This window comes from Mobula birostris, chromosome 6 (genome assembly GCF_030028105.1).
Source record: "Mobula birostris isolate sMobBir1 chromosome 6, sMobBir1.hap1, whole genome shotgun sequence".
Taxonomy (NCBI): Eukaryota; Metazoa; Chordata; class Chondrichthyes; order Myliobatiformes; family Myliobatidae; genus Mobula; species Mobula birostris.
This window is the reverse complement of record NC_092375.1, coordinates 110781435-110799671: the sequence shown is the minus strand read 5'-3', so window position 1 is coordinate 110799671 and position 18237 is coordinate 110781435. Positions and strand designations below refer to the sequence as shown.

Sequence of the window (18237 nt, the reverse complement as noted above, 5' to 3'; positions counted from 1 at the left end):
TGAATATTTTCTCCGGTGTTTCAAAGTCAAGGTTGAGTTAATTGTCATATGCACAAGTATATGTATGCACATATGCATCAACAAATAACTTACTTGCAGTTGCATCACAGGCACAAAGCATCAGATAAGCTTTCACAAGTAAAGCATAAGCATAAATTGTACAAAACTTTTACAAAAAGAATGTATTTAGACAAAAAAGTGCCTTTTAATGCAAAATAATCAAGTGGTCATAACGTTGCTAAACAGCAGTGCTTAGGGTTTTGGTGATTTTAGTGATTATTGTTGAAAAACCAAATAGTTGAAGTGAAGTAGCTGTTCTTGTATAAGTATACCATTTTGGATACTGTTGTGAGGGATAACCTCCCAAGGGAATGCCACGGAGACCAGGTTACTGACACTGAGCATAGGTCTGTGGTACAGAAGGGAAAGAGGGAGAAGAGGGGAATGGTAATGATTGGGGACTCAGGGGAACAGACAGGACATTCTGTGGACGTGAATGGGACACCCGAGTAGTATGTTGCCTCCCAGGAGCCAGGGTCAGGGATGTCTCGGATCACGTCCGCAACATTTTGGAGAGGGAGGGAGAGCAGCCAAATGTCTTGGTATGCATTGGTACCAATGACATAGGAAGGAAAAGCAAAGAGATCCTGAAAAGAGAAATTAGAGAGCAAGGTAGAAAGCTGAGAAGCAGGACCTCCCAGGAAGTATCTTCTGGGTTGGTGTCTGTGCCATGCACCAGTGAGGGCAGAAACAGAATGATTTGGCGGATTAATGCGTGGCCAAGAAGCTGGTGCAGGGGGCAGGGCTTCAGGTTCTTGGATCTTTGGGTCTCTTCTGGGGGAGGTATGACCTGTTTAAAAGTGACGGGTTGCACCTGAACTTGAGGGGAACCAATATTCTCGCGAGCAGGTTTGTTGAAGCAGGAGTGTTGGGGAGGGTTTAAACCAATTTGGCAGGGGGATGGGAACCAGAGTGAAGGGACTTAGGATAGGATGGATGGTAAAAAAGCAAAGTAGCATGCAGTCAAGCTGTCAGGAAGGGCAGGCAGATGATAAGACATGATTGCAGATAGCAGGGTAAAAATCTGTGCATCAGGGATACAGAATCAAAAAGAGTAGATAATACAAAACTCAAATGTTATATCTCAATGCACAGAGTATAAGAAATAAGGTGGATGATCTTGTTACAGATTGTCAGGTAGGATGTGACCATGACTGAATTGTGGCTGAAGGATGGTTGTAGTTGGGAGCTAAATGTCCAAGGTTACACATTGTATTAGAAGGATAGGAAGGTAGGCAGAGGGGGTGGCGTGGCTCCGCTGGCAAAGAATAACATTAAATCAGTAGAAAGATGTGACATAGGATCAGAAGATATTGAGTCCTTGTGGGTTGAGTTATGGAACTGCAAGGGTAAAGGGACCCTGAAGGCAGGTATATAAAGTAGCTGGGATGTGGGCTACAGATTACAACAGGGAATAGAAAAGGCACGCCAAAAGGGCAATGTTATGATAGTCATGTGAGATTTCAACAAGCAGGTGGATTGGGAAAATCAGGTTGGAAATGGATCTCAAGAGAGTGAGTTTGTTGATTGCCTACAAGATGGCTTTTTAGAGCAGATTGTTGTTGAGCCTACTAGGGGATTAGCTGCATTGGATTGGGTGTTATGTAATGAACCAGAGGTGATTAGGAAGCTTAAGGTAAAAGAACCCTTAAAGGGCAGTGATCACAGTATGATTGAGTTCAACTTGAAATTTGATAGGGAGAAAGTAAAGTCTGACATAGCAGTATTTCAATACAGTAAAGGAAATTACAGTGGTATGAGAGAGGAGTTGGTCAAAGTAAATTGGAAGGAGATGCTGGCAGGGATGACAGCAGAGTAGCAATGGTGCAAGTTTCTGGTAACAATGAGGAAGGTATAAGATAGATGTATTCCAAAAACGAAAAAATACTCCAATGGCAAAATAGTACAACCGTGGCTGACAAGGGAAGTCAAAGCTAATGTAAAAGCAAGAGAGAGGGAATACAACAAAGCAAAAATTAGTGTGAAGACAGAGGTTTGGCAAGCATTTAAAACCTGATGGAGAACAGCTAAAAGAATCATTAGGAGGGAGAAGATGACACATGAAAGCAAGCTAGCAAACAATATCAAAATGGATAGTAAACGTTTTTTCAAGTATGTAAAAAATAAAAGAGAGATGAGAGTGGATATAGGACCGCTAGAAAAAAGGGCTGGAGAAATATTAACAGGGGCCAAGAAGATGGCAAATGAGTATTTTGCATCAGTCTTCACTGTGGAAGACACTAGCAGTGTGCCAGATGTTGAAGGGTGCGAAGGAAGTGAAGGGAGAAGGTACTCAAAAAGCTGAAAGACCTAAGGGTACATAAGTCACTCGGACCAGATGAACTGCACCTTAGGGTTCTGAAAGGTTCTGTAGAGATTGTGGAGGCATTAGTAACGAGCTTTCAAAAATCATTGAACTCTGGCACAGTGCCAGAGGACTGGAAATTGCAGATGTCACTGCAGCAGAAGGCAGCAGAAAGGAAATTATAGACCAATTAGCATGACCTCAGTGGTTGGGAAGATGTTGGAGTCAATTGTTAAGGATGATGTTATGGAGTACTTGGTGACACAGGACAAGATAGGACAAAGTCTACATGGTTTCCTTAAGGGAGAGTCTTGTCTGACAAACCTGTTGGAATTCTTTGAGGAGATTACATGTAGGATAGATAAAGGGGATATAGTGAATGTTGTATATGTAGACTTTCAGAAGGCCTTTGACAAGGTGCCACACATGAAGCTGCTTACCAAGTTAAGAGCCCACGGCTTTACAGAAAAGTTACTAGTATGGTTAGAGCATTGGCTGATTGGTAGGAGGCAGCAAGTGGGAATAAAAAGGATCCTTTTCTGGTTGGCTACCAGTGATTAGTGGTGCTCCACAGGGGTCGATGTTGGGACCGCTTCTTTTTATGCTGTATATCAAGGATTTAGATGATGGCTTTGTTGCAAGTTTGCAGATGTTATGAAGATTTGTGGAGGAGCAGGTAGTGTTGAGGAAACAAATAAGCTGCAGAAGGACTTGCACAGATTAAGAGAATGGGCAAGAGAGTGACAAATGAAATACAATGTTGGAAAATGCATGGTCATGTACTTGGGTAGTAGAAATAAATGTGAAGACTATTTTCTAAATGGGAAGAAAACCCAAAAATCTGAGATGCAAAGGGAGTTGGGAGTCCTTGTGCAGAACACCCTAAAGGTTAACTTGCAAGTAGAGTCAGTGGTGGGGAAGACAAATGCAATGTTAACATTCATTTCAAGAGGTCTAGAATACAAGAGCAGGGGAGTGCTGCTGAGGCTTTATAGGGCACTGATGAGGCCTCATCTTGAGGATTCTGAGCAGTTTTGGGCTCCTCATCGAAGAAACGATGTCCTGGCATTGGAGAGGGTTCAGAGGAGGTTCACAAGGATGGTTCTGGGAATGAAAGGGTTATCATAAGAGGAATGTTTGACTTGCCGTAATTTAAAAGGATGAGGGGGTATCTCATTGAAACCTTTCAAATGTTGAGAGGCTTAGACAGAGTAGATATGGAAAGAATGTTTCCCATGGTGGGAGAGTCTAGGACAAGACGGCACAGCCTTAGGGTAGAGGGGTGTCCATTTAAAACAGAGATGTGGAGAAATTTCTTTATCCAGAGGGTGGTGAATTTGTGGAATTTATTACCAAAGGTAGCTGTGGAGGCCAGGTCATTGGGTGTATTTAAGACAGAGTTTGATAGGTTCTTGATTGGACACGGCATCAAAGGTTATGGGCAGAAGGCTGGGGAGTGGAGCTGAGGAGGGGAAAAAAGATCTGCCATGATTGAATGGCAGAACAAACTGGATGGGCCAAGTAGCCTAATTCTGCTCCTATGTCTTATGGTCTTATGATCTTTGAACATGGTGGTATGGGATTTTCAGGCTTCTGTATCTTCTGCCTGATGGTAGCTATGAAAAGAGGGCATGGCCTGGATGATGAGGATCTTGATACTGCTTTCTTGAGGCAGTGCCTGTTCTAGATACTACAGATAATTCTAGTCCATTGACTTAAGTACAATAATACTCAACCCATTGTGCAGGTGGAGTCTTAAAGGTCTCCACAAAAATTCTGATAGAAATGAGTTCTGAATCAATGATTTAAATTGAAATGGAGAAAAGGATGGGGATGGCATATACCATTGACTCTATGACACTAGGAGTGGCCAGATTGGGTTCTGAATTAAATCCTGGATGATGAAGGATTGAAATGTATGTAAACATAAGAGATTCTGCAGATGCTGGAAATCCAGAGTTACTCACACAAAATATTGAAGGGACTCAACAGGTCAGATAACATCAGTGGAGGGGAATACATGGTCAGTGTTTTTGGCCAAGATCCTTCATCAAGACCTTTGAAGTGTATGTGTTTATTTTTATCTTCTTACTGTGAAAATACAATTATTATGTTCATTACAGATAGATACTGTATATCCAACCTGATCTTTGTCTTCTTGCAGCAAGAATATGAGGACCGGATTGTGTTTGAGACAAACGGCGGTATGTTTTCTATTTTGTTACGAGCTTCTCTGCCCTTCCCAGATGTACATTTACCTGACTTGGTGTGCCTGCCAATGTGCGCCATCTTTGAAACCTCTGTGACCACATTTCACTTGCGAAACAATAGGTAAGACTGAAAAACAACCTGAATATCATTCATCTATTCTGCCATTCAATAATATCATGCCTAATTTCTATCTAAACCTAGAATTCTTGTTTTACTTTGATTTTCTTTGGGTAGCAAAGCTCCATAATCTTAGCATTACAATAAATATTTGAACCACCATTTATTGCTTGATGTCAGAGAAAGTTTCAATCTTTCTTTACATATTCTTTAGATCTGATAGAAGTTTGTAAAATTATCAGAAGCATAGATAAAGTAGTAATTCAGAATTTTTTTCCCAGGGAAGAAATGTCTAATACTAAACAGCAGAAGTTTAACGTGGGGGAGAAATCTGAAGATGTTTGGGGCAAATTTTGTTTATACACAGAATAGTGGGTGCTTGTAATGCATAGGCTGTAAATATAGCAGGATCAGTCAAAAGGGGCTTTAAAAATAATAGGATAGGTACTTGAGTAAAGAATACTCTCGAAAATTTTGGGAACCAATAAGGTCTCATAACTCAATGCGCCTGGGGAGTGGTGAAAGCAGATACAATAAAAGCATGTGAGAGGATTTTAGATAGACACATGAATGTTAAGGAAAAAGATGGATATAGATCATGTGTAGAAGAAATTTAATTTAATATGGCATTGCATTTGGTACAGACATCATGGGCTGAAGGGCCTGTTCCTGTGTTCTACTCTTCTAAGTTGTAAGTAGAAATGGTTTCCAACTATCCTCTTGACTGGCCTGACATGGATTTTGTTGTGTTCTTAAATTTAAGCTTATCCTGTAATTAATTCAATGTCTGGAAAATGTCAATCAAATCAGCCCTTCATATTCTAAATTTCTTCAGCAGAAGTGTGGTGAATCTTTGGAATTCATTGCCACAAGCAGCCATGGAGGCCAAGTCTTTATGTATATTTAAGGCAGAGGCTGATAGAGTCTTGATTAGTCAGAGCATGAAGGGATATGTAGGGAATGCAGGAAGTTGGGGCTGAGAGGAAAAATTGATCAGTCATGATGAAATGGCGGAGCAGACTCGATGGGCCAAATGGCTTAATTCTGATCCTGTACCTTAAGGTCTTATGGAAGTGGAATCTTATTTTTTCTAATATTTGGAGTCCAGGCATCATTCTGGAAAATTAAGCTTCATTCCATCCAAGATGTGGTCCTAAGAGGTGAACTTGATGAATCAAGTACAGTATTTGCAAGACCTTCTATAACTGTAAAGCTTTGAGTTACTGTCACCTTCCTTTCAGCTTGAACCAGTCTGGAAATCCTCCCCTGACCTTTCTCATTAAAAAGAACTGCCACTCACTGGATGATCTTTGTTTTTGCACCATTCTAGGTAAACTCCAGATACTATTGTGCTTGAAATTCCCAGGAGATCAGCTGTTTTTGAGATACTCAAAGCACCCCATCTGGCACCTACAATCACTCCATGGCCAAAGTCATTTAGATAAAATTTCTTTCCCATTCTGATGTTTGGTCTGAACAACAACTGAACCTCTTGACCATGTCTGCATGTTTTTTTGCATTGAGTTGTTACCACATGATGAGACTGCATTAATGAGCAGGTATACAGGTGTACTTAATAAAATGGCCACTGAAAGTATGTTCAAGGCTAAAGTAGATGAACTAAGTCTATGGGGAAAGTAGATTTGAGACCAAAATCAGTTTGGTCATGATCTCATTTAATGGCAGAGCAGGCTTGTGGGACATCCAAGCAACACACAGGAAAAGCTGGAGGAAACATCGACTATACTTTTTTTCCATAGATGCTGCCTGGCCTGCTGAATTCCTCCAGCATTTTGTGTGTGTTGCTTGGATTTCCAGCATCTGCATATTCCCTCGTTTGTGGGACATTTGGCCTTTTCTGTTCCTAATGCTCCTTGTTTCTTGTAAATGCCTTAGGATATTTCACCATGATAAGGGTGTTTCTCTGTTGACATTTCTACCCACATTGTTACCTTTGCAGTAAGCTCCTGACTCCGTTTCGTTTTGAAGTACAGAGTCCATTCATTTTAATCCCGAATAGTGGCACCTTGACACCGTTTGGTGACCACAAGATCAAGATCGTGTTTGAGCCCCAGACCCCCAAAGTGTTTGACTTAATTGCCACTTGCAAGTTTGGTGAAAATGACCATGAGAAGTATATGAAGCTGCAAGGTATAGGTAAGCACTAATTCCATCTCTTTAAGTAATACAATAACAAAAGAAGTAATGTCTTGTATTTATATGTCACTTCCCAAATGAGGATGCCTCCCCACTGTTATTTATGGATAAGCAAATATGGGCTTTTCCAGATGTATCCAACTCACCTTTGAAACCTTAAATTATTGTCTGATGTTAGTTTTTAAAGATTAAGGTTAAAATTATCTTTATTTACCACATGTATATTGAAACATACAGTCAAATGTGCCACTTTACGTCAAATCAAATCAGCGTGGATTGTGCTGGGCAATCTGCAGTTGTCGCCATGTTTCTGGCGCCAACATAGCTTACTCACAACTTAGTAACCCTAACCATACACCTTTAGAATTAGGGAAGAAACCAGAGCACCTGGAGGAAACCAGGGATAATGCCTTACTTTCAATGGTGGGAATTGAAACCTGATCACTGTTCATTATAAAGCGGTGCATTAAGACTTTTTATGCCCTGCTTGAGAGGTGATGTGGGTTTTGACATTTGCACATCCTTACCATCACAATGTTACCATGAGTGATGATCCCACTAACACAGATACGGTGGTCCAAAGCAACACACACAAAATGCTGGAGGAACTCAGCAGGTCAGGCAGCATCTGTGGAGATGAACAAATAGTCGCTGTTTCAGGCCCTTTACCTTTCCCATCCACCTGGCTTCACCCATCAACTTCCAGCAAGCCTTCTTCCCTTTCCCCCACCTTTTTATTCTGGCATCTTCCCCCGCCTTCTCAGTACTGTCTCAGCCCGAAACACGAATGTTTATTCATCTCCATAGATGCTGCCTGACCTGCTGTGTTCCTGCATTTGTGTGTGTTGATTTGGATTTTTATGATTATTATGATTATGAGGACATGTAGTCCCCTTTTATTGTCATTTAGTAATGCATGCATTAAGAAATGATAAAAATGTTTTTCCAGATTGATATCACGAAAACACATGACAAACCGACTTAAAAACTAACAAAAACCACATAATTATAACATGTAGTTACAACAGTGCAAAGCAATACCATAACTTGGTAAGACCAGACCATGGCACAGTAAAAGTCTCAGAGTCTCTCAAAGTCCCATCATCTCACGCAGACGGTAAACCCCCAGTGCTGCCAACTTGCCGATGCAGCATCCTGGAAGCATTTGACCGCAGTCCGACTCTGAGTCCGTTCGAAAAACTCCGAGCCTCCGACCACCTATTCGACACCAAGCACCGAGCACCACCTCTGCCGAGCGTTTCGACCCCGGCCCTGGCAACAGGTGATACCTAAAGCCAAGGATTTGGGGCCTATGTCTCTGGAGATTCTCGATCGCACAGCAGCAGCGGCAGCGAAGCAGGCATTTCAGAAGTTGCTCCAGATGTTCCTCTGCGCTTTCACGGCTGTCTCCAACAAATCCGGATTGATGCGCGGCCCCCTAGTTACACATATCAATATTCATTTGGAATGGCCATGCGCGCTGCGTCGTGCCGCCATCTCCTCCTCCCTCCTACTTTCCAGCATTTCCAGCATTTGCGGAGTTTCTCACGTTTAGGATATGGTCGACACTGTCTTTGAAATAGTGAATGACAGGCTGTTCCATTGTGTAATCAGTCCAGGTTCATAGTGTCCTTCCTCACAAGCACCAACCCACCTATCCTATTGTCACTTATTTGGAAATGGCTATAAGACCATTAGACGTAGGAGCAGAATTAGGCCTTTCAGCCTATCATGTCTGCTCTGCTATTCTATCATGGCTGATTATTTATCCCTCTCCCTGTAACCTTCGATGCCCTTATAAATCAAAAACCTATCAACCTCCACTTTAAATGTACTCAATGGCTTGGATCCACATCCATCCATGGCAATCAATTCCACAGATTCATCACACTCTGGCTAGAGAAATTCCTTTTCACCTCTATTCTAAATGGATGTCCCTCTATTCTGAGGCTGTGCCATCTGGTCTTAGACTCCCCACTATAGGAAATATCCTCTCTGCATCCACTCTATCTAGGCCTTTCAATATTCGATAGTTTTCAAAGTGATCGCACCCTCCACCCCTCATTCTGCTACCAGTGACAACAGAGCCAGAGCCATGAAACTCTCCACATACATTAAACCTTTCATACCCAGAATCATTCTCATGAACCTCCTCTGGGCCCTCTCCAATGCCAGCACATTTTTTCTTCAATAAGGAGCTCAAAACTGCTCACAGTGATCCAAGTGCGGTCTGACCAATGTCTCATAAACCCTCAGCATTGGATCCTTGCTCTTATATCCTATAAGAGTTTTATTTCCCATAATGGCCTCATCAGCCACCTTGGGATTAGAGGCACTTAGTTCTAGACTTGCTTTTGAAGGAATATCTTTATCCAGTGCTGATACCTGCACTTAATTTGGGTTAATTATATAACAATAAGAAAAAAGATGATGTTAAACGTAAATTAGAGGAGCAACACCTCATATTCTGTTTGACTAGCCTCCAACCTGATGGCATGAACATTGATTTCTCCAACTTCTGGTAATTTCTGCCCCCTCCCTCCTTCTCTCCTTTTCCATTTGCCATTCTGATTATCCTATCCCTTCCCCTCATCTGCCCACCTCCTCCCTCTGGTTCCCTTCCTTTTTCTCTTTCTTCCATGATCTATTCTCCTCTCCTAAGGTAATTATCTATTAAAACTAATGCATTTTTGGAAGGCCATAAATTAAAGCATCGCAATCTGACATGTGGCATATCCTTACCACCACTATGTCACCTTGAGAAATGAGCCAGACAGAGGTGTTAGTCACTGAACTGCAGCTGAAACACAGAATGTAATTTGTTCTAATCACATTCTTCTATTCCACAGCCAAGTTTCCACACCTGTTGATAAGTGTGCCAGGCGAAGTGAGCCAGGTGTCTGGTCAGGATGACATGCACAGCATCCTACATTTTGGACACGTTGCTGTTGGCAGCACAGTAGAGAAGTACGTGGAGATTCACAACTACTCAATAGTAAGTGTTTCCAAATGCCGATGTGAGGATTCATAGTTAGTAAAGAGTCAAGGTTTTAGATCATAAGACATAGGAGTAGAATTAAGTCATTCCTTCCACTGAGGTTAAACTAGAGCTGCAGGGGATGTGAACCAGAGTGCTAGAACAGATAGTGGAGTGGTTGTGGAAAAAGATGTTGTTACAAAGTCAGCAATCAAAAGGTCGAGCATGATGGGACTAATGTTCTGAGCTCTCTATATTTCAATACAAAGAGTATTGTAGGAAAGGTGGATGAGCTTAGGGTATGGATTAGCACTCAAATTATGACATTATAGCCATTAGTGAGACTTGGTTGCAGGAGGGGCAGGACTGGCAGTTCAATGCTCCAGGGTTCTGTTGTTTTAGACATGATTGAGTGGAAGGGAAAAAGGAGGAGAGGTGGCAATACTAGTCAGGAAAAATGTCATGGGAGTGCTCAGTCAGGACAGACTGAGGCTGAGGAATAAGAAAGGTATAACCACATTAATGGGGTTATATTATAGATTACGCAACAGTCCTTGGGACTTAGAGAAGCAAATTTGTGGAGGGATCACAGACCGCTGCAAGAAACATAAGGTTGTGATAGTAAACACGAGGAAATCTGCAGATGCTGAAATTTCAAGCAACACACCGCACCTGCTGTATCTGCTCTCAGGATGAGGCTTTTCATTCCAGGGCGAGGGAGATGTCCTCCTTTTTTAAAGAAAGGGGCTTCCCTTCCTCCACCATCAACTCTGCTCTCAAACGCATCTTCCCCATTTCATGCACATCTGCTCTCACTCCATCCTCCCGTCACCCCACTAGGAATAGGGTTCCCCTGGTCCTCACCTACCACCCCACCAGCCTCCGGGTCCGGCATATTATTCTCCATAACTTCCACCACCTCCAACGGGATCCCACCACTAAGCACATCTTTCCTTTCCTCCCCTCTGATTTCCACAGGGATTGCTCGCTACGTGACTCCCTTATCCATTCGTCCCCCCTATCCCCCCCCCACCGATCTCCCTCCTGGCACTTGTCCTTGTAAGCGGAACAAGTGCTACACATGCCCTTACACTTCCTCCCTCACCACCATTCAGGGCCCCAGACAGTCCTTCCAGGTGAGGCGACATTTCACCTGTGAGTTGGCTGGGGTGATATACTGCGTCCGGTGCTCCCGATGTGGCCTTCTATATATTGGCGAGACCCGACGCAGACTGGGAGACCGTTTCACTGAACACCTACGCTCTGTCCGCCAGAGAAAGCAGGATCTCCCAGTGGCCACACATTTTAATTCCACATCCCATTCCCATTCTGATATGTCTATCCACGGCCTCCTCTACTGTAAAGATGAAGCCACACTCAGGTTGGAGGAACAACACCTTATATTCCGTCTGGGTAGCCTCCAACCTGATGGCATGAACATTGACTTCTCAAACTTCCGCTAATGGCCCACCTCCCCCTCATACCCCATCCGTTATTTATTAAAATACACACATTCTTTCTCTCTCTCTCCTTTTCCTCCCTCTGTCCGTCTCACTATACCCCTTGCCCATCCTCTGGGCTTTTTCCCCCTCCCCCTTTTCTTTCTCCCTAGGCCTCCTGTCCCATGATCCTCTCATATCCCTTTTGCCAATCAACTGTCCAGCTCTTGGCTCCTTCCCTCCCCTCCTGTCTTCTCCTATCATTTTGGATCTCCCCCCCGCCCCCTCCCACTTTCAAATCTCTTACTAGCTCTTCTTTCAGTTAGTCCTGACGAAGGGTCTCGGCCCGAAACATCGACTGGACCTTTTCCAATAGATGCTGCCTGGCCTGCTGCATTCACCGGCAACTTTTATAGGTTGTGATACTAGGTGATTTTAACTGTCCAACTATTGACTGGGACTTCCATACTGTAAAATGGCTGGATGGGAAAGAGTTTATCAAATATGTTCAGGAAAGTTTCCTTAATTAGTATGTAGGAGTCCCAACTAGAGAGAGTGCGATACTAGAATTCCTGTTTGAGAATGAGCCAGGGCACATGACATATATATATGTGTAGGGGAATACTTTGCATCTAGTGATCATAATGCCGGTCATTTCAAGGTAATTATGGCAAAAGATAGGCCTGGTCCTCCGGTTGAGATTCTAAATTGAAGAAAGGCCAGTTTTGATGATATCAGAAAGGATCTGGTTTGGGATAGGTTGTTTACTGGCAAGGGTGTACTTGGTAAGTGAGAGGCCTTCAAAAGTGAAATTCTGAGAGAACAGAGTTTTTCTGTTCCTGAAGGAATAAAAGGCAAGGATAACAGGTTTAGGGAACCTTGGTTTTTGAAGGAGATTGAGCTCCTGGTTCAGAAAAAAAGGGAGGTGCAGAGCAGGTATAGGCAGGCAGAAACAAATGAGGTAATTGAGTATAATAAATGCAAGGGAACACTTAAGAAGGAAATCAGGAGGGCTAAAAGAAGACGTGAGCTTGCTATAGCAGATAAGGTGAAGGAGAATCCTAAGGGCTTCTACAGATATATTAAGAGTGAAAGCATAGCAAAGGACAACCTTGGTTCCCTGGACGATCAGAGTGGTCATCTTTGTGTGGAGCTGGAAGAGAAGGGGGAGAACTTGTGAATTTTCTGCATCTATATTTACTCAGAAGATGGACACAGAGTCTATAGATGAGAGTCAATGCAGATTTGAGGTCATGGACCCTATACAGGTTAAGGAGAAGGAGGTGTTTGCTGTCTTGAGACATGTTAGAGTGGACAAGTCTTTAGGGCCTGACAATGTTTTCCCTTGGACCCCGTGGGAGCTTAGTGCTGAAATTACAGGGGTCCTAGCAGAGACGTTTAAAACATCCTTAACCGTAAATGAGGTACCGAAGGACTGGGAGATAGCTAACATTGTTTTGTTGTTTAAGGAAGGCTCTAAAAATAAGTCAGGAAATTATAGGCCGGAGTGCCTCATATTGCGGGGTGGGGGGGGGGGGCGCAGAAATGTCGACTCAGACCATGAGAAGCCTGCGTCGGGCATTTTCATGCCTTACAAGACGCAGATTGGAAGTCTGTGTGGGGCGCCACTCCTCGCACAGACACTAGAGCAATGTGTGGTTAAGTGCCTTGCTCAAGGACACAAACACGCTGGCATAGCTGAGGCTCGAACTAGCGACCTTCAGATCACCAGACGAACGCCTTAACCACTTGGCCATGTAGTGGGAAACTTTTGGAAGGTATTTTAAAGGAATGGATGTAATTGTTTTTGGATAGACAGGAACTGATTAGAGATAGTCAACGTGGCTTTGTGCATGGTAAGTCGTGTCTAACCAGTCTTAGAGCTTTTTGAGGAAGTTATAGGAAAGTTGATAAAGGCAAGGCAGTGGATGTTGTCTGCATGGTCTTTCACAAGGCCTTTGACAAAGTACTGCATGAAAGGCTGGTTAAGACGGTTAAGTCCCTTGGCATTGAAGATGATTTAGTAAATTGGATTAGGTCAATGATCTGGATGATGTGGTAAATTAGATCAGCAAATTTACAGATGACACCAAGATTGGGGTTGTAGTGGACAGCGAGGAAGATTATCAAAACTTTCAGCAGTATCTGGGCCAGCTAGAAAAATTGCAGATGGAATATAATGCAGACAAGTGTGAGGTGTTGCACTTTCGGAGCACCAACCAGGGTAGGTCTTACACAGTGAATGGTAAGGTACTGAGGAGTGCGGTAGAACAGAAGAATCTGGGAATACAAGTCCATAATTCTTTGAAAGTGGTGTCAGAGGTAGATGGTGTTATAAAGAACGTTTTTGACACACTGGCCTGCATAAATCAATGTATTGAGTTGGGATGTTATGTGGAAATTACTTAAGAGATAGGTGAGGCTTAATTTGGAGTCTTGTGTCCAGTTTTATTTACCTACTTACAGTAAACATGTAAATAATATTGAAAGAGTGCAGGGAAAATTTACAATGTTACTGAGACTTGAGGACATGAGTTGTCAGAAAGGTTGAATAGGTTAGGGTTTTATTTCCTAGAACTTAGAAGATTGAGGGGAGGTATACAAAATTATGAGGGTTGTAGATAGGGTAAATGCAGGCAGACTTTTGCCACTGAGGTTGGGTGAGACTACAACTAGAGGTAATGGGTTAAGGGTGGAAAGTGAAATGTTGAAGGGAAACATGAGAGGGAACTTCTTCACTCAGAGGGAGGTGAGAGTATGCAATGAGCTGCCAGCTCAAGTGGGGAAGGTGGGATTGATTTCTACATTTAAGCAAAATTTAGATTAGTAAATGAATGAGAGGCATATGGAGGGCTATGGTTTGGGTGCAAGTCGATGGGACTAAGCAGTTTACTGGTTTGTTGCAGACTAGATGGGCTGAAAGGCCTGTTTCTGTGTTTTAGTGTTATATGACTCTAAGACACTGAGTATGCTCCACCGTTTGATCATGGCTGATTTATTATCCCTCTCAACCCCATTCTCCTTCCTTCTGCACGTTTTCTTTGACGCCTTACTAATTAAGAATCTATCAACCCCTGCTTTAAATATACCAAATGACTTGGCCTCTGCAGCTGTCTGTGGCAATGAGTTCCATAGATTCACAATCCTTTGGCTAAAGAAATTCCTCCTCATCTTTGTTCTAAAAAGAAGTCCTTCTATTTTGAGCCTGTGCCTCTGGTCCTAGACTCCCTTGCGATAGGAAATATCCTTTCCATGTCCACTCTATCTAGATATTTTATTATGTTTCAGTGGGATCATTCTTCCTCATAATTTTGCCATAAGAAGATTCAATTCCTGCTACTTGCTCTGGGTTACTATAGTTCAGAAACTGGAGAAGCCATATATGCAATGTGCTCAACAAGGCTCATGGCTCAACTGCATTCTCCTGCCTATCCCCATAAACTTTGACACCCTGACTAATCAAGAACCTATCAACCTCTGCTTTAAATATACCCATGAGCACCTTTCACTGCTACAGTTGTAATGTGTTCATTTTCAGCAGCAGACAAGTCAGAACAAAAAACGTCCACTTTGACCCTCACTGATTTTCATGACGCACCATGGAAAGCATCCTATTCGGATGCATCGTTGCTTGGTATGACAACTGCTCTGTCCATGACCTTAAGAAAGTCCAGAAACATGAGAGGTTCCGCAGATGCTGGAAATCTTGAGTAACACACACAAAATGCTGAGTTCTTCCAGCATCTTGTGTGAAAAACTGCAGAGGATTGTGGACACAGCTCAGGATGTCACAGAAATCAGCCTCCTCTCCACATATTCTGTCCACATTTCTTGGTTCCTCAGTAGAACTGCCAACATAATCAAAGCTTCACACACTGTACACGTTCTCTCCTTTTCAGTGGTTGGGAAGTTGTTGGAGTCCATTATTAAGGATGAGGTTGAAGGATACTTGGATGCAGATGATAAAGTAGACTGAAGTCAGCATGGTTTCCTTAAGGGGAAATATTGCCTGACAAATCTGTTGGAATTCTTTGAGGAAACAACAAGCAGGATAGACAAAGGAGAGTCAGTGGATATTGTTTACTTGGATTTTCAGAAGACATTTAACTGGGTGCCATACATGAGGATGCTTAACAAGATAAGAGCCCATGGTATTACAGGAAAGAATCCAGAATGGATAGAAGTCTGGCTGACTGGCAGGAGGCAAAGAGTGGGAATAAAGAGGGCATATTCTGATTGGCTGCCGATGACTTGTGATGTTTCTCAGGGGTCAGCGGTTTAATGGTATGGTCCATGGCATAAAAAAGGTTGGGAACACCTGGTTTGGAGAGATACAGTATGGGTCAAATAGGTCTGCCTTAGACAGCATATTGGTCAGCATGGATGAGATTTTCTGTCTGCCTATGAATCTGGTAAAAAGAAAAATGTCTTCACAAGCCTGTTTGGATAGGTAAAGGTGAAAAAATTAGACTTGATCGATCATGTCAAACCATTTTCGATTGATAAATATGTGATATCCCAGTCCCAAAGCCTTTTTCCAGCAACTCTCATCTCATTGGAGTGACAAAAGTCTGGAATCTGGAGCAACAAACGATCTGCTAGAGGACTTCAGTGAGTTGAGCACTATCTGCGGGGGATAAGGGTTTGTGAGGTTTTGAGTTGAAACCCTACCTCAGGACATCATTTGAAACATTGACAATTTCTTTCTCCCAACAATGCTTCTTGACATGCTAAACAGATTGTCAGAATCAGAATCAGGTTTATTATCACTTACATGTGTCATGATACTTGTTGTTTTCGGGTATATATATCCCAGGGCTGAAATGGCTAACACGAGGGGGCACAGTTTTAAGGTGCTTGGAAGCGGGTGCAGAGGAGATGTCGGGGTAAGTTTTTTACGCAGAGAGTGGTGAGGGCGTGGAATGTGCTGCCAGCGGCGGATACGATAGGGTCTTTTAAGAGACTGCTGGATAGGTACATGGAGCTTAAGAAATAGCGGGCTATGGGTAACCCTAGGTGATTTCTAAAGTAAGTCCATGTTTGGCACAGCGTTCTGGGCCAAAGGGCCTGTATTGTGCTGTAGGTTTTCTATGTTTCTATGTTTATTTTGTCACGTACCCTGTGATGGGTTAAAGAACCAGCAGAGATGGAAAGCACTTTGTAGTCCGGTATTGCTATTAACTAATAGTATTTATTAGTAACTACGCAATACAGTAATATAAATGCAGATATATCAAACAAGTTAACAATGATTATATATATAAGTAAGTGTGGAAATATATGAAAACCAAGCTTCTTCAAGTCTAGGGGTAAATAGATAGTCTTACGATGATGAGTAAAGTTCAGTTCAATTCGTGGTATTGAGTTCAGTAGTGATGGAGAGAGAGAGGGGGAGAGACTTGAGTCTTCAGGTGAGCTGACGCCGTCGATCTTCCCGTTGTCCTCCGAAATCCTTCAGAAGTCACTGACTGTGACCACAACAAAGGGGACCGTTCTTCTGTGGTGGAATTATCAACCCAGGCAAGGGTTGACCACTCAAATAACTCCCCACCGGTCACACCCTTTTCACACTGCGAGAGCCTGATTGATCCTCCAAAACCCACCTTTTCTGTGGGCACAACAAAGCTCATTCAGTGTCCAAAACCATGTGTCTCTAGGTCTAACAGCTGACCTATTTATCTCACCGTGCTGAATATTAGCTGTCCATCAAGCAGCCCCTCCCTTCTCTCTCTGTAAGAACTTGGAAGCTGCCTATATCCTTGTAGGAAGTATAAACTGTGAGCAGTCTTCGCCTCTCTCTCTTTTTAATAAGGTTGTCTGTGTTCCACAATGCTCTCTCTCTTTTTATTTAAAAGCACAGCTCATAGGGGTAATTCAGACCTCATCACACCCCCTTCCTTTCAAAAAAAATTTTGACACAGGCAAAATTTTAGTTTAAATGTAAATTACAGAGTTTGAAACAATACATGTATAATCATCAGATAACAGAGCAAAAACGTGTACGATTTCTAACTTAACATCTGGATAAATAATCAGCTATAATATTGTCAGTACCTTTCACATGTTTGATTTTGAAGTCATATTCTTGCAATGTCAGACTCCAATTTAATAACCTTCTATTCTTAATCTTCATCTTAGTTAGAAACACCAACAGATTGTGATCCGTGTAAACCACAAGTGGTCTCTGGGCAGGACAAACATAGACTTCAGAATGTTGTTAAGGTCAGAATAAGTGCTGGTTAATTCCTTTTCATCAGTGGAATAATTTTTCTGGTGCCCATTAAATTTCTTTGAGAAATAAGCTACTGGGTGTTCAATGTCGTCCTCACCTTTCTGTAACAGTACTGCCCCAACAGCTTTGTCACTAGCGTCTGTTGCTATAGAGAATGGTTTTGAAAAATCAGGTGCTTTGAGCACAGGATAGTTTTCAGACGTTCAAATGCCTCCTGGCAAAGATCACTCCATACAAATCTTTCACTCTTCCCTAGTAATTTTGTTAGGGGGAGAGCGATGTCAGCAAAGTTCTTACAAAACTTACAATAATACCTAACCATTCCTAAAAACCTTCTTAACGCTTTCTTGCCGGTTGGAACATGAACCTCAGCAATAGTTTGAACCTTGACCCGTACAGGAGCCAGTTGGCCCTGGCCTACTACATAGCCCAGATATGTAACTGTGGCATGGCCAAACTCACTTTTAGCGAGGTTTACAGTAAGATTGGCCTTGGACAGCCTTTCAAACAGTTTTTCTACTGCTGCAATATGCTCTTCTCTTGTGTCATTCCAGACCACTAAATCATCAATGTAAGCCCCTGTGTTTTCTAACCCTCTAGTCACAGAATTGATCATTCTTTGAAATGTCCCTGGAGCATCTTTCATCCAGAAGGGTAAAACATTATATTCATACAGTCCAGATGGTGTCACAAATGTTGATATCCCTTTAGCCCTCTCTGTCAAAGGAACACCCCAATA

At 42.5% G+C, this 18237-nt stretch overlaps 1 protein-coding gene across 7 annotated transcripts in view; it reads left to right on the top strand.

Moving 5' to 3' along the window:
* The window catches only part of cfap65 (cilia and flagella associated protein 65), a 218755-nt gene that overhangs the window by 37328 nt on the left and 163190 nt on the right, over nucleotides 1–18237 (top strand). For 6 of the 7 annotated variants that reach the window (XM_072260976.1, XM_072260975.1, XM_072260974.1 and 3 more), the window contains exons 6-8: nucleotides 4530–4696; nucleotides 6654–6850; nucleotides 9700–9845. In XM_072260976.1, the coding sequence (XP_072117077.1) occupies nucleotides 4530–4696; nucleotides 6654–6850; nucleotides 9700–9845 (510 nt within the window). Of the gene's footprint in view, nucleotides 1–4529; nucleotides 4697–6653; nucleotides 6851–9699; nucleotides 9846–18237 lie in introns of those variants that run through there. The other variant, XM_072260979.1, reaches the window with a different exon arrangement.